General features: G+C 35.1%; 1 protein-coding gene across 3 annotated transcripts in view; it reads right to left on the reverse strand.

Moving 5' to 3' along the window:
• The window catches only part of LOC126481300 (sodium-dependent nutrient amino acid transporter 1-like), a 297,743-nt gene that overhangs the window by 23,447 nt on the left and 260,869 nt on the right, over window positions 1-13,427 (reverse strand). For all 3 annotated transcript variants that reach the window (XM_050104949.1, XM_050104950.1, XM_050104951.1), the window contains 8 exons: window positions 12,631-12,762; window positions 11,511-11,647; window positions 8,924-8,961; window positions 7,727-7,819; window positions 7,419-7,584; window positions 6,825-6,928; window positions 2,814-3,054; window positions 423-548 (listed from right to left, as the gene is read on the reverse strand). In XM_050104949.1, the coding sequence (XP_049960906.1) occupies window positions 423-548; window positions 2,814-3,054; window positions 6,825-6,928; window positions 7,419-7,584; window positions 7,727-7,819; window positions 8,924-8,961; window positions 11,511-11,647; window positions 12,631-12,762 (1,037 nt within the window). The remainder of the gene's footprint in view (window positions 1-422; window positions 549-2,813; window positions 3,055-6,824; window positions 6,929-7,418; window positions 7,585-7,726; window positions 7,820-8,923; window positions 8,962-11,510; window positions 11,648-12,630; window positions 12,763-13,427) is intronic.

Here is a 13,427-nt window from a genome sequence, read left to right on the forward strand (position 1 = left end):
ATATTCCACAATTTATTTGTACCCAGGAAACAGTTACATGTTCCATTGTTGCTGTTAACTGTTTATTGATGTTTTGGAATATTTTCTTGGTTGGATATGTCTGCTGAATTATCTCAAGTGCACCATTTGGCAAGAATGACCAAGCATCTGAGGGAATATACCGCAACATTCCCGTTAAAGTACATTATAGAAATAATATATTTTTACATAATATTTCACAGAATTATGTTAGAATTTGACCTGAGGTTAAGGTTTCTTCAAATTATGCATTTTGAGACCACTAATTAGTGTAACAAACACACACACACACACGCACACACACACACACACACACAGACACACACAGACACACACAGACACACACAGACACACAGAGAGAGAGAGAGAGAGAGAGAACTTTTGTAATCTATATGCATACATACCAATAGGAAGCACGGTATTCCAATAGCTCCCATAATGAAACATGTTAAAATGACTGACTGCCACCATCTACAACGCTTACTCATTTCACCACATATGCCCAGTGTCACGGCAATGGAAAATGAACACTAGAACAAAATTTAAAATTAGAATACACCAAAACTTCTCTCTTTCAAATGACAATGAAAAATAAATCAAAATAAGTGACCGAATTCACCATAATGAATTGCAATAAAATTGCTTACAAAACTAAATAAAGTAAAATGCTATATACACTGTGAAAGATCATAAATTAAGTTTGTTCTGCAGATTAAGCTCTGTAATATAACAACCTGAAATTCTAGATTAAATAAAAATTTGAAATTTTCAAAACTATATGTGGAAGAAGACAAAGTAATTCTCATGAGTAAGATATTGAGTAGATCAGCATTAGTTTCAATTGGCTGTTACTATCCTGTACAAATCTATCCTGCAACGGTTGCTTCTGTATGTAACTGTTTAGTGACTCATCCAGGTCCCTGTAGGTTCTGTCTGCTTCAAGATAATGAAAAGGAAAGTGTACGCATCGAGCTATAATACCATTCAAGCAGCTAGACGAGTATTTTCTTTGAGAAAAAGTCCTAACCACAACACATTTTTATGTCATTTGGTGATGAAGTACATTTGGTTGTTATGTCCCATAACTTTACAGCTAGGCATTCTCAACTTTCTAAAATAGTAGTTCATAACTCAGAAGATACATGTCCTAGAATACTGATATGCAAGGCAATGGGACTTTTTGCAAAGGAAGTCTAATGTGATGACCTTTAATAGTTCTTAATATATAAAATATAAAAAAATAAAAATCATATTCCTGCTGGGTGCTTCAACAATGATAGATTGGTGGCCCTTCTATAGAGCAATGCAGGACAGAGGACGTAAATCTCAAAAAGAAAAGAAAAAAAGGAAGGGGAGTTCTAATAGTTTGCACATTAACTTTCCTAATTTGGAGAAATCACAGGAAACCTTGCCCTTTTTACCTGTACAAATGTGCTGTCAGTAACTGTGCTTCCATCGAATCTGGCTGAAGAGTTATTGCGTAAAGTAGGCTATTTTAAATGATTATGTCTACACCAGGTTTATAGTCCAAAACAATTTAATTAAACAACATACTGTTCATGGCCAGCTTGAGTCCTGTTTACTATTATCTATCCACAGATAACGGGTAAGCCAATTACTATATTCAACTGATGTCCTATAATAATGGCAATTGTTTAAGTGCAGTAACCCAACATACATACACAGATTCACAAAAATTAGTGTGTGGCAAGGAAGTAATTAACACATTCACAAATTACTCTGTCCTCTCAAGTAGCTACTCATTGAAATGAAAACAATGCATCCAGAAACCATAATTTGAAAGTAACACAATTCACAGTTGAACACTATTGTCAAAGTTTGCAGACAGTATTTTTAAAAGATTACCACATTTTATGAAGTTAATTACAAGTTCACAGTTGATCATAGGAAACAGTCATTGTATAGATTCTGACATGGATTTTGGATCAAATTCAGCACCATGTGCAAGTTGTAATTTGTGTTAACTCATCTGCAGTATACAGAGCAAAGGGTACAGATCTTGCTCACAAACTTCCTCATACCGACTAAAATGACTCCAGAAAAGTTCCTTTTGTCAGCTTACAATAATTAATACTACTCTCAGATATTGTTGTCCAGTGTCCTTTTACAAGTTACAATTAGACATTTACATTCCTGATAAAGTGAATATTGTAGAGAGATTCTTCTTAATGTGAAATTTTACATACAACAATAACTGCATGCTACCTGATGTGCCAAAATGTGGGTTTCTACTTCAGTAACAGTTTTTTATACTATAATGCAAACTACTCAAATTAAATGAGGGCAAAAGTCATTACCACATTTCTAACTTTAGCCGTATAGTTGCTGTAATTATTCATCTGTCTTTTTCCTCTACTCTACCCAAAAGTTAGTAACTGGGTATATGTTTACACTGAACAATGATAAAGTTTTATATTACCAGTAATTTGAAATTAGCACAGTTTTTATGTAATCTAATCACACATTTGAATTTCAGTTAATCAAAAGCATGTAATGAATGATAAAGATGGCAAAGCCACGAGATTTTCAATACTGTGCATATGCTGTGATAATCTCCAAGATACTTGAAAATAAATAAAAACTGTTTTGGGGGGAGGGGGGTGGGAGAGAGGAAATCCACTTGCTTTGTTACAACCTGCTCAATACCACAAAAACACCACACACATTGCAAGAAACAAAATAAAACTATGTCCACAAATATTTAAAAAAAAGCAGTCCAGTCACTTCAACAGATCAATTTCAACTATAGTAAATACTATACTAAGAAACCTTACCACAGACAGAAGCCCCGAAGCAACAATGGCAAGGAAAATAAACACGGCCCATATCTGCTCTGAAGCACTCATCACATTTGTTGATGCAGTATATGCAAGTGTCAAGAACCACACTTCAGAGAAAAATGGTTCATTAGTTTGTATGTTAGCAGATGTAGTCAACTGCCCCTGCCATAATACTGCTATGACTACACTTGCCAATCCCACAATCAGTGACAGCAAAATCTGTGAGAAAGACAACCTGTAAAAGAAAAAGGTGCTGTTACACAAAACAATATGCAACATTCACTCTTTTGAAAAAATGATTGCATCACATGCCACTGCACTTTGTGGATACAATTAGCTTTATTATAAGTGCATTTATCTAAGCTATAAATACATTCCAGTTTGATCACAACAGAATGTAATTATGCTAATGAATTATAGCTGCCTGTAGATGAGTTTTCTCCAAACCTTACATTTTTTTAGTCATGAATGGAAATATTTTTGTCTTAAAAGTGTCCAGGATAGCAGTAACCTGTTGGAGTACAGTAAAAACCTATTAGAGAAGAGAAATGTGTGCTTTTGACTTATTTATAATGCACCCCGCTTAAGAAATTCCTGTCCAAACTACTGAGGGACACACAAAGTGGAAATGAAATCTGTGTCATGACAGAGTCCCCAAGTGTTGCAGTTTCATGACAGAGTCCCCAAGTGTTGCAGTATCTGATGGTTCCACAGAATCCCTGTACAAATCAGATTTAGTAACTATAAACAGTACCTCCATTACGACAGATGTCATCTATTCTACATCATGAAGTCTGTCCCCTATGCTCATGATTACACTCGGGTATAGTGCCTCCTGTGGAAAACAGGAGCTATTGAAATACACTGATAACTGTAATAGAATCTTTTTAGCAAGAATATTATGTCTGGTTAGTCCAGAAACACACATTTCACACCATTTCTTCCCGTCAACCAACACACTGCCACTGTCAATCAGTAACAGGCACTGTTCCTCCGAAAGCCAGCTTGGTAATCCCCCACAATTTCATCTGCATATGGTGTAAGCCTGCTTAGCAGAATATTCGAGAAAATTTTGGAACCTACTGGTAATAGTGATATTCCTCTATAATTACTATAACCCATTTTGTTGCCCTTCTTAAAAATTGGCCACTCTTCAGGTATCATCTCCGAGTTCCATACTTTAGTTATCACTTTGTGAAGTACTTCCACCAACTTCTGGCCCCCCATTTTTAACTAATTCTGCAGTTAAGCAATCTGATCGTGGTGCTTTATGGTTTTTCAATTTGTTGATTGCATCTCTTACTTCTTTAACATTGGCTCGGGTATCTGGGGTTCTGCTGTATGTATTTCATACACCTGCTCATTTCCTGCTTCCTGGTGTACATTTAATAGATGCTCAAAATACGCCCTCCATTTACTTAATATAGCACTGGGGTCTGTCAGTATTCCCCCGGCATCCCCTTGAAGTGCATTTGTCCTAGCCTTGAACCCCTTCCTATACCCATTTATGTCTAGGTAAAGTTCCCTAATGTTTTTTGTTTTACTGTTTGTTTCCATTGATTTTAATTTGATTGTTCAAATAATCCCTTTTCTTTGCCCATAGCCTACGACCAACTTCCTTTCCCATGTTCAAGAACTCCTCTCGTTTTCTGTCTCCCATTCTATCCCAATCTAATCGTGCTTTTCTGCTTTCCTCTACCAATTTCTTGCATTCCTCATCAAACCACGGTTTCCTCCTGTTGTTCTTAATTGTACCTATTTTGACCTTCACTACCTCTTTGATATTATTCCTCACAGTGATCCACTGTTTATTTACATCCTCGTTTTGATCTTCATGTGTCCTGAGAGCATCAAACCTATTTGAAATTTCTATCATGTACCTTCTTCTAAAGTTTTCATAATTTAGCTTGTCAGTGCCAAGCCTAACAAGTTCTGCATTGTGACACCTTGATGTTGCTGTAGATAGCCATTGGTGAACTTTGGCAACTACAAGAAAATGATCAGAATCGCAGTCTGCTCCCCTGAAAGCCCTAACATTTTCTATACTAGTGTGCCATCTTTGATCTACAAGAACATGATCAATTTGGTTTTGGGTGTGTCCATCTGGAGAGACCCAACCCACTGGCCGGGCCAGCATATTCTCCAGATCTCTCACAAATTGAAAACGTCTGGTCCATGGTGGCCGACCAACTGGCTCGTCACAATACGCCAGTCACTGCTCTTTATGAACTGTGGTGTCGTGTTGAAGCTGCATGGGCAGCTGTACCTGTACACACCATCCAAGCTCTGTTTGACTCAATGCCCAGGCATATCAAGGCTGTTATTACGGTCAGAGGTGGTTGTTCTGGGTACTGATTTCTCAGGATCTATGCACTCAAATTGCGTGAAAATGTAATATTTATCCAATGAATACCTGTTTATCATCTGCATTTCTTATTTGTGTAGCAATTTTAATGGCCAGTAGTGTATTGTAATTTTATTTTTGTAATAAAACTTATTAATATGACTTGTTTGATTGTTTGTCTAGGGAACCGAGTATTTAGGCTTCCCAGACACTACACCAACACTGAAACATTTTTTATCAGTTTCTTCGATTAACATACCTTGTGTAAACAAGAATTCGCTATATGTCAAGTCAGGTAAATTTTCTTCGGAAAAATGGCTATCATCTTTCAAATTCTCTTGGAGAGTTGTACTCTGTTTCTGCCTCTAATTCTTCTCCCAAGTTCACGCAACCCATACCACTCTCGTCTCACTGTATGACTTCAGCCTTAGCCTTGTAGATATCATTATCTATGTGGCCGTCAATTAGTCATAACCAGTCATCATTGGCAAACTCATCTTGCCCCTCTTCATAAATTTCGCCTTGGTTTCCTTTAGGACTTGCGTTGTTGTGGTTGGCTACTTCAATTACTTCAACACTGCCTCTTTGGTACAGAGCTTTCCATTAATTTGAATAACTTTGAATAGAGTAAAACAAACAATATTCAATCATTTACCCATGCTTCAGTCACGTAATCATTATGTGAACATCATCTATATTCATTACCTTTACATGATAGCAACAGGCAAATTATTTAACTAGAAATAATTTGATGCAGTACAATGAAATGAAAGTATTATTTTCCTACACTATCCATGTCATATAAAATAAGATTATTGATCGAAGATTAGATAGGTATAGCACTAAACCATCATCTGTTTTACATGAAAGATAATGATTAAATACCTAATTATTAAAAATGTGTGTGTTGTAATTGAAATTTGTCACTAATTTTCTTAAGTAATGTTAAATTTGTGTTTATGTACCTATAAGTACCACATAACTAGATGTCAAACAATGGTAGATCCAGGACAGAATACCAACAATGTCATGAAAAAGATAATTTGCTCCTCACTGTACAGAGCAGATGTTGAGTTGCAGATACGCACAACAAAATGTCTCTCAAACAAGTAAGCTTTCTGCCAAGAAGGCCTTCATCATAATCAGACAACACAATACATGCACAGAAGTGCAAATAACAGACATATGGCCGCTGTGTCTGGTTGCCGAGACCAGACTAGCCTCGAGAGAGAGAGAGAGAGAGAGAGAGAGAGAGAGAGAGAGAGAGAGAGAGAGAGAGGAGGGGGGGGGGGGATTATTCCAATGAAGGCCTTTCTGGGCTGAAAGCTTACTTGTTTGACAGTCCTTTCGTTGTGCCTATCTGCAACTGTAACTCAGCATCTCCGCTGTATGGTATGAACTATCTTTTTCTTAGTATTGTTACATTCCATTCTGGATTTTCCATTTTTAAAAGATGAGTATTCCATTTTTAAAAGATGAGTATTCCATTTTTAAAAGATGAGTATTCCATTTTTAAAAGATGAGTATTCCATTTTTAAAAGATGAGTATTCCATTTTTAAAAGATGAGTATTCCATTTTTGGGCCATATGTATCCAAAATAATAAACAGGATTGAACCACTGAACACTGGTAACAGAACTGGTAGGGTGAATGTTAATTACCATAGAGCACTGTGCTTGGGGTATATTATGCCAGCCTGTGTGCTGATGCTTGCAAATCCAAGGTGGGAAGAGAAGAACATCTGTACAAGGGCCATGTACCACACCTGAAAAGTAGAAATAAATTTATTGGCCTGTAGATCATCATAAATTTGGTTCTCAGATCATAAAAAAAGTCACAACAAAAATATAACTGTCTTCTTTCATACTGCAACATCAACAATACTCATTGCCATGTCACGCCATACATCAAATGCTACATTTCTAATGTTAATCTTTCAGTAAATTACCGGTCCTCACATCAGACTAAGCCAGAAGTATATCATTTCCATCAGAACCACATCTATCACGGCTTTCTACCATCATTTTCAGAGAAATTTTATGGTTTCTTATAAAAATAAGATTGTCTAAGGTATAACTTAGAGATACGCAGTTATATGTAAATGATTTCATACAGTCTCCCATTAGTAAACAATAAAAATAAGATCTGTATTCTCAAACAAATCTCAAAATCTGAGAGAGCCTTCTCTCAGAAATTTGCAAAATGGTAACTGACAAAGCTATTTAAAAACTTGAAATATTTGAAATTCCACTTACCCTAAAGTCCAATAGGCTATTCCAGTCAACTTTTAGGAATTCTTTGAGACCAGCAATATCTGTGTCTCTAAGAAATGATTCAAATAGGAGTGCAGCCAGGACAGAAATAATAAACAAGAAGAGTATTGATGCTGCTACCCTGTATGACTGCTTTGATCCACATATGCTAGAAAGAGAAATTTGAGTCAATATCATTCAAATAACATTTAAAAGTAATTTAATTAAATTAGTTAAGTCATCAACTTAACCTGTAAAAAAGGGAAGTATCTCACACTACCTTAGGCCAGTTTAGTGACAGTTTTACTTACCACACTGTGCGGATTATCCAGAACAAGAACAACAAAGCAGCTAAGATCCCAAACCAGAGTGGATCCATCTGCACTGGTGTGAGGAAAGTATCCCTACAATGAGGAAAAATGCTTTATTGTATTTTTCTGAGCAGCTCATTTTATGGGCTCAGACCAAAAATACTTTTGCACAGATGTCTAGCTCAAAATTATGTAAGTCTATAGACTTCCATAAGCATTGACATTGCTGGTAAAATATCTTCTGAATCATTAAGCCACATCATACACCTCTTCAAACTACTTCAATTCTCTACATTTCAAGTACTTTAGTTTTAATAGAAATACGACACAGTCAAACAACTACAACTCTAAAGATTTTACCGTCAATACATAGATATTATATTTTATCTTAATAGTTTTCGGAAGTGTTTAAGGTATGCTAAGAGGAGTGGACTATTACTCTTATTTACAATCCTGGTTCACTTGGAGACAGACAGCATGGATAACATTTGGGTGGATGCACAATTTTCCATACGCTGTTTTCTGAAGCGGACAATATGGTAGTTTTTGCAAAAGTACTAAGCTTCTCCAATGAAGTTCACAGTATTAATGAAGGCAATTTCAGATTTTGGTTACGTACTATCAAAGACATTTAAGTTTATTTACTTATTTACTCATTTATAAGTGCTATCTAATGGAAAACTTCCAGAAATGAGGATTTAACCTAGTTTTAGTCTGTCAAGTAAATACAGCTACAATTAACTGTTTGTGAGATGCGTATTTATAACTGCCATCAAAGATAGGCAGCATACGCTGTTTGTCACTAACCACACACTCGTTCACACTTAAAAATTCTACAAATATCAGGTGTCTCTAAAGACATTTTAACTATTTTATTATCCCAAAAATTGCTTTGTTCTTAAATTTTAATTGCTGGTGCAAGCTTTAAGATCAGTACATATTACATGTTTTGAATGCTACCTCTCAGTGATGTACTATAATCCAAATTTAAGATACTGTATTCAAGGATGCTACATTTTATGAATAACAGTTTAGTATAATGACAATTTATCCATCCCATCACACTTTACAATTCTTATAAGTTTACAAATTAAGTGAATTTCTATCCACAGGTGTAATGTTGTAACACAGAATAAAAACTTGTATCTTTTCATTTAGTTTGAAAGGGGGAGGGAAAAAAAAACCAAACAAACTTACTGTAAGCAGTCCTCAGCAGGAAATCCAATTTCGCTATTCTGCAAAAATAAAAGAAAATGCCAGGTTTAATACACCATGGAAAGTGAATCCTAAACCTACTTTATGTAAATTGTGAAGGTGGATGCATTTCACTTGAAAAAAAAAAAACCTCAATAGTGACAGTAAAAAAAATTCACACAGCCAGTTTAGTGCTGACATATATATGTGTAATGAAAGAATGTACACTTCAGTGATCATCTGGAAAGGTATTCCAAAACTTAACGATTCTTGTCCCTCTTACCCATGCCAATCCAGGAATGCTTGCCTAATCCTAACCAGAACTTCATGGCACACATTCTTGAAAAGAGGTTCAGCCTATGGTGTTTATTGTGTATTACAATATGTACAGAAAATGAACAACACAAAATAATAATAATAATAATAATAATAATAATAATGATTATATGATATTTGGAAAAGTACAGCCTTATTGTATTATTCATTGTTCTCACTGTGTTGGTACTGAATGTAAGGAATGGTGCCTAACAAAAATGTGTGGTAGCAATAAAGAAGGAACCAATGTGTAGAAGACGTTGACTGGTTGGAGGGGGGAGGGAGGGAGGGGGGAGAGAGAGAGAGAGAGAGAGAGAGAGAGAGAGAGAGAGAGAGAGAGAGAGAGAGAGAATAGGGGAAAAAAATCAGCAGATGTCATGGAAGGACAACAGAAATAGAAACAGATAAGAAGACCATTAATAGTTTACAGTGTAACAGAGGCAGTGGTTCACTACTGCGCAGAAGGAGAACAGTTGGGATATGTCAAGGAGGAAAGAAAGCATCATAGTAAAAATATTTTTTTCTTACAAATATAGATGTCTTAAATTAGATTATATAGTACCAAGATTTACATTATGAAAAATTACTGATTCTGGTTTTTCTTAATTTATGCTTTATAAATGCTTTCACAGAACTCTATGCATCTTTGTCTTTATTATTGTTATCTTCAACTACTGAAGTTTTAATGGCATTTTTTTCTGAAGGACAAACACAAAATACATGTTTTCTGTGCCAATATAACTGCCAGTCTCCACTTTAATTAAGAATGGGGAAACAATTCTAAGAATGTTACAAATACAGAAGGACAATATCATTAAAACAAATGGAAAGTTCATGAAAACGTTAAGCAGTTTGCAGAACTATATGACAAATTTGTGATTCTGAAACAGCATTGTAAAGTAAATGTAAATAATTTTTCAAATGCTGTACAAAGCAAATTGTTATGAGCACAGAGCACACATTTTGGAAGATGCAGACTGCAAATTTCATTAAATGACAAGGTCACTACTGTTACATTAGCCAAACATGTTTTAATACACCAACACAACAGCTGACTTATCTATTCTACCCGCTCACAGAATTTTTCACCGTGCTTTGATGCTAAAGCTGTTTCAAGCATCCATCAACAGGTAGGCAACATCTTCCAATTAAAATATACAGAAGCCTCACATATCAATATGAGGTCATAAGGATATTATCAAAAAGTACATTTTTGAGAAGGTTGAATTTAACTAAATTTGACGAAACTTAAATGCTTACCAAAAGTTTGGGTAGCTGAACTATCAACAGAGAATCTAATCCAAAAGAAGAATTCATTAACATGATTGAGAAGGAGTTACCAAAATGTGTGTATTTGTCTGTTCCTCATATAGGGAATAGTTTTTGCAATAATATATTGTATTAAAATAATTATGAACAAAGTCCACTGTCTGGGATTAGGCAAGCTGTTGATAAGGATATGTATGGCAGCAGCTCTCAATAGTAAATGTGAAAAATCACTAGGGAAGAAGAAAGAAAAATTATAACCAGCAGAACTGGAACAAGGCAAAGTGAAGCCTAGTTTCTTACTAAATCTTTCAGTTCTGTAGTCAGTAAGTCATCTAAGATTATCTGGATGTTAGATCTTTTTCGGAGACATGAAATATAACAAAGATCTAGCAATGTTGCTTAATATCTGTATGTTTATAATCCTAAAACCAAATGTTTATGGTTTACCTGCTGGTCAATCCAGCACTTATTGTAACTTGTAGTCTTGACAATCATTTATGCATATGAAAAATACCATACTACATGGGGGTTTGGAAGCCATGTTAAACTGCAACACCTGCCCTTTAACTGGATAATTAAGGGTGCTGACTGGGCAGAAAAGATGAGGTATACATCACTTCCCAGAAGGCTAACACATAGCAAAGAACTGTCACATTTAAACAGACTTCCAGGTTAATGAAAGCTTACTTGCAGTAGAGATTTATCCAGATGACATTGTTAGACTGCCAGTAGTACGGTGCTAATCAGATACAACAAATTACTGATATACAGTGACCTGCAGTGCTTTTATTGTCTGCCTTATTCCTCCTGCCTCATATTTCATTGTAAGTTCACAATGCTTTCATCAGTGAATCTGTCACAGGTCTTTATCATGTGGCTTAAGTTATTTTGTAACTATCCACAACATAATAAATTTAAGTTCGTAAGGGAGCTTTTAGTTCTTAATGTATACTGGAAATAAAATCAAATGACTTGATTTATTTGATTACAATAAAATATTACTTACATTGTCAGCTGACACACATTCTGAAAATGGAAATGGGCCCTTTGCACTCCACACTGCATAAAATAGAGCAATTGCTGCACTGAGTGAATAATACAGTCCAGTCAATACACAAAGGAAGAGTTTTGCATAACCAACACCTGTAACAAAGCAAAACATGACTAAATAACAATTAATAAAGAGGGCCAAAATGGGTGAATACTCCTCGTAACTGCTTACTGCAGTAAGTTTTTCTGATATCATCATGACAAACCTCAGACCACAAAATAATTACAATAACTGAAAGAGTTTTTCATTGTTTGTTTAATTATTTCATCTTAATTGACAGGTGTACACTCGGACTACATTTTCTAGAGCTTAACAAACAAGTTTTGTTCCAATAACTGTGCACATAAAAGGCAACCAATAGTAATAATAATAATAATAATAATAATAATAATAATAATAATTATGTGTTCTGGCTGGCCGACGTAGGTTCACAATTTGTGCCACTTACTTACACTAGCTAATCTAATCAAACATGTGAAAGGCAATAGAATATATGACAATGTTAATAATGTACCTATTGAAATCACTTATTTGATTAAAATAATCATGTCTAAAATAAAGCCAGTCACATATGATATAGGCAATAACATGAAACAAAATTGTAAAAATATTTGTCATTAGAGTACCAATTCACCTTCGATAAGCTATTATAAAAAAGTTAATTTATGTAGCATAACAGTTACTCGGCCTCCTATAACTCAAACAACACGTATTAGTGACCATACTAGCATTAGCAATTTTTTCACACTATCCAAGATTGTTAATGATCAATGTTTTGATCATTCCATTTTATGATTGTCTTCAATTTTCTGTGTAGATAATTCAACTTGCTGCTTTTTTGTGTTGGAATAAAAAAAAAGGTTAAGTAAAACAACTCTTCAACAGTTCTATAATCCAACTCTATGTGCTTATAAACAAGGCCTATTTCTCCTTGACGAATTTTAAAGTGTTACCTTATAAGGGTTACCAGAAGTGTTATTTCAAACTATAGTTTTCAGAGTTCTCTACAGCTTCATAAAGGGTGTGTATGTATATGTATTATTAGTGGCTTATAAATAACTAATGTTAAACATACCTCTGAAAAGTGGAACAGCTCTCCAAAGTTTGATGGGTCCCTCATGACAGAACTGTCCAATTCCAATTTCCAAGAAAGATAATGGTATTCCCAGAACCAACATCACAATTGCATATGCCACTAGAAAAGGCACTAGAAAAAAATAGGAAAGATATGGTTTAAGTTACCTGTAATTTGTAATTAAAACATTTTTGTCAATGTACTAAATAAAAAATGGATTTAAATCTTAAATTTCCTTGCAGTTTATATGTGAAGGGACTCTCTCTCCTTTTAGGCACAAATAACTCTTGCTATGAAAAACACATTCTCCACATTTCACTTAAAATCCGATTTTCCCCCTCTCCCTCCTCCCTCTCTCCTTAAACTTCAAATATACTAGCAGGTTTGAAGTTTTAAATTTGTTAACTGTTTCACCTAAGTTACAATAGAAGGATATTCAATAAGGTGAAATAGCAAAATATATCTTAAGAGATTACAGCACATGACAAACTACTACTGTATGATGTATCAAGAATTAACTACCATTACTAACAAAGAGACAGAGGGGCTGGCCAGTACTTACCTCAGCTCAGTACAGCCGATAGATACACATAAAACAGAACTGAAAATTTACATTACTAGCTTTCGGAACTTTGTTCCTTCATTAGGGAGGAGAGAGGGGAAAAAAGGGAAGAAGGGAAAGTGGATTCAGTTACTCACAACCCAGGTTATGAAGCAACAGGGAAAGGTAAACAGGGAGGGTAGCAAGGATGGAGGCATGGTTGTCAGAGGGAAGCCAAAGATATTCTACTGTAAGT

Source organism: Schistocerca serialis, chromosome 5 (assembly GCF_023864345.2).
Source record: "Schistocerca serialis cubense isolate TAMUIC-IGC-003099 chromosome 5, iqSchSeri2.2, whole genome shotgun sequence".
NCBI classification, from domain to species: Eukaryota; Metazoa; Arthropoda; class Insecta; order Orthoptera; family Acrididae; genus Schistocerca; species Schistocerca serialis.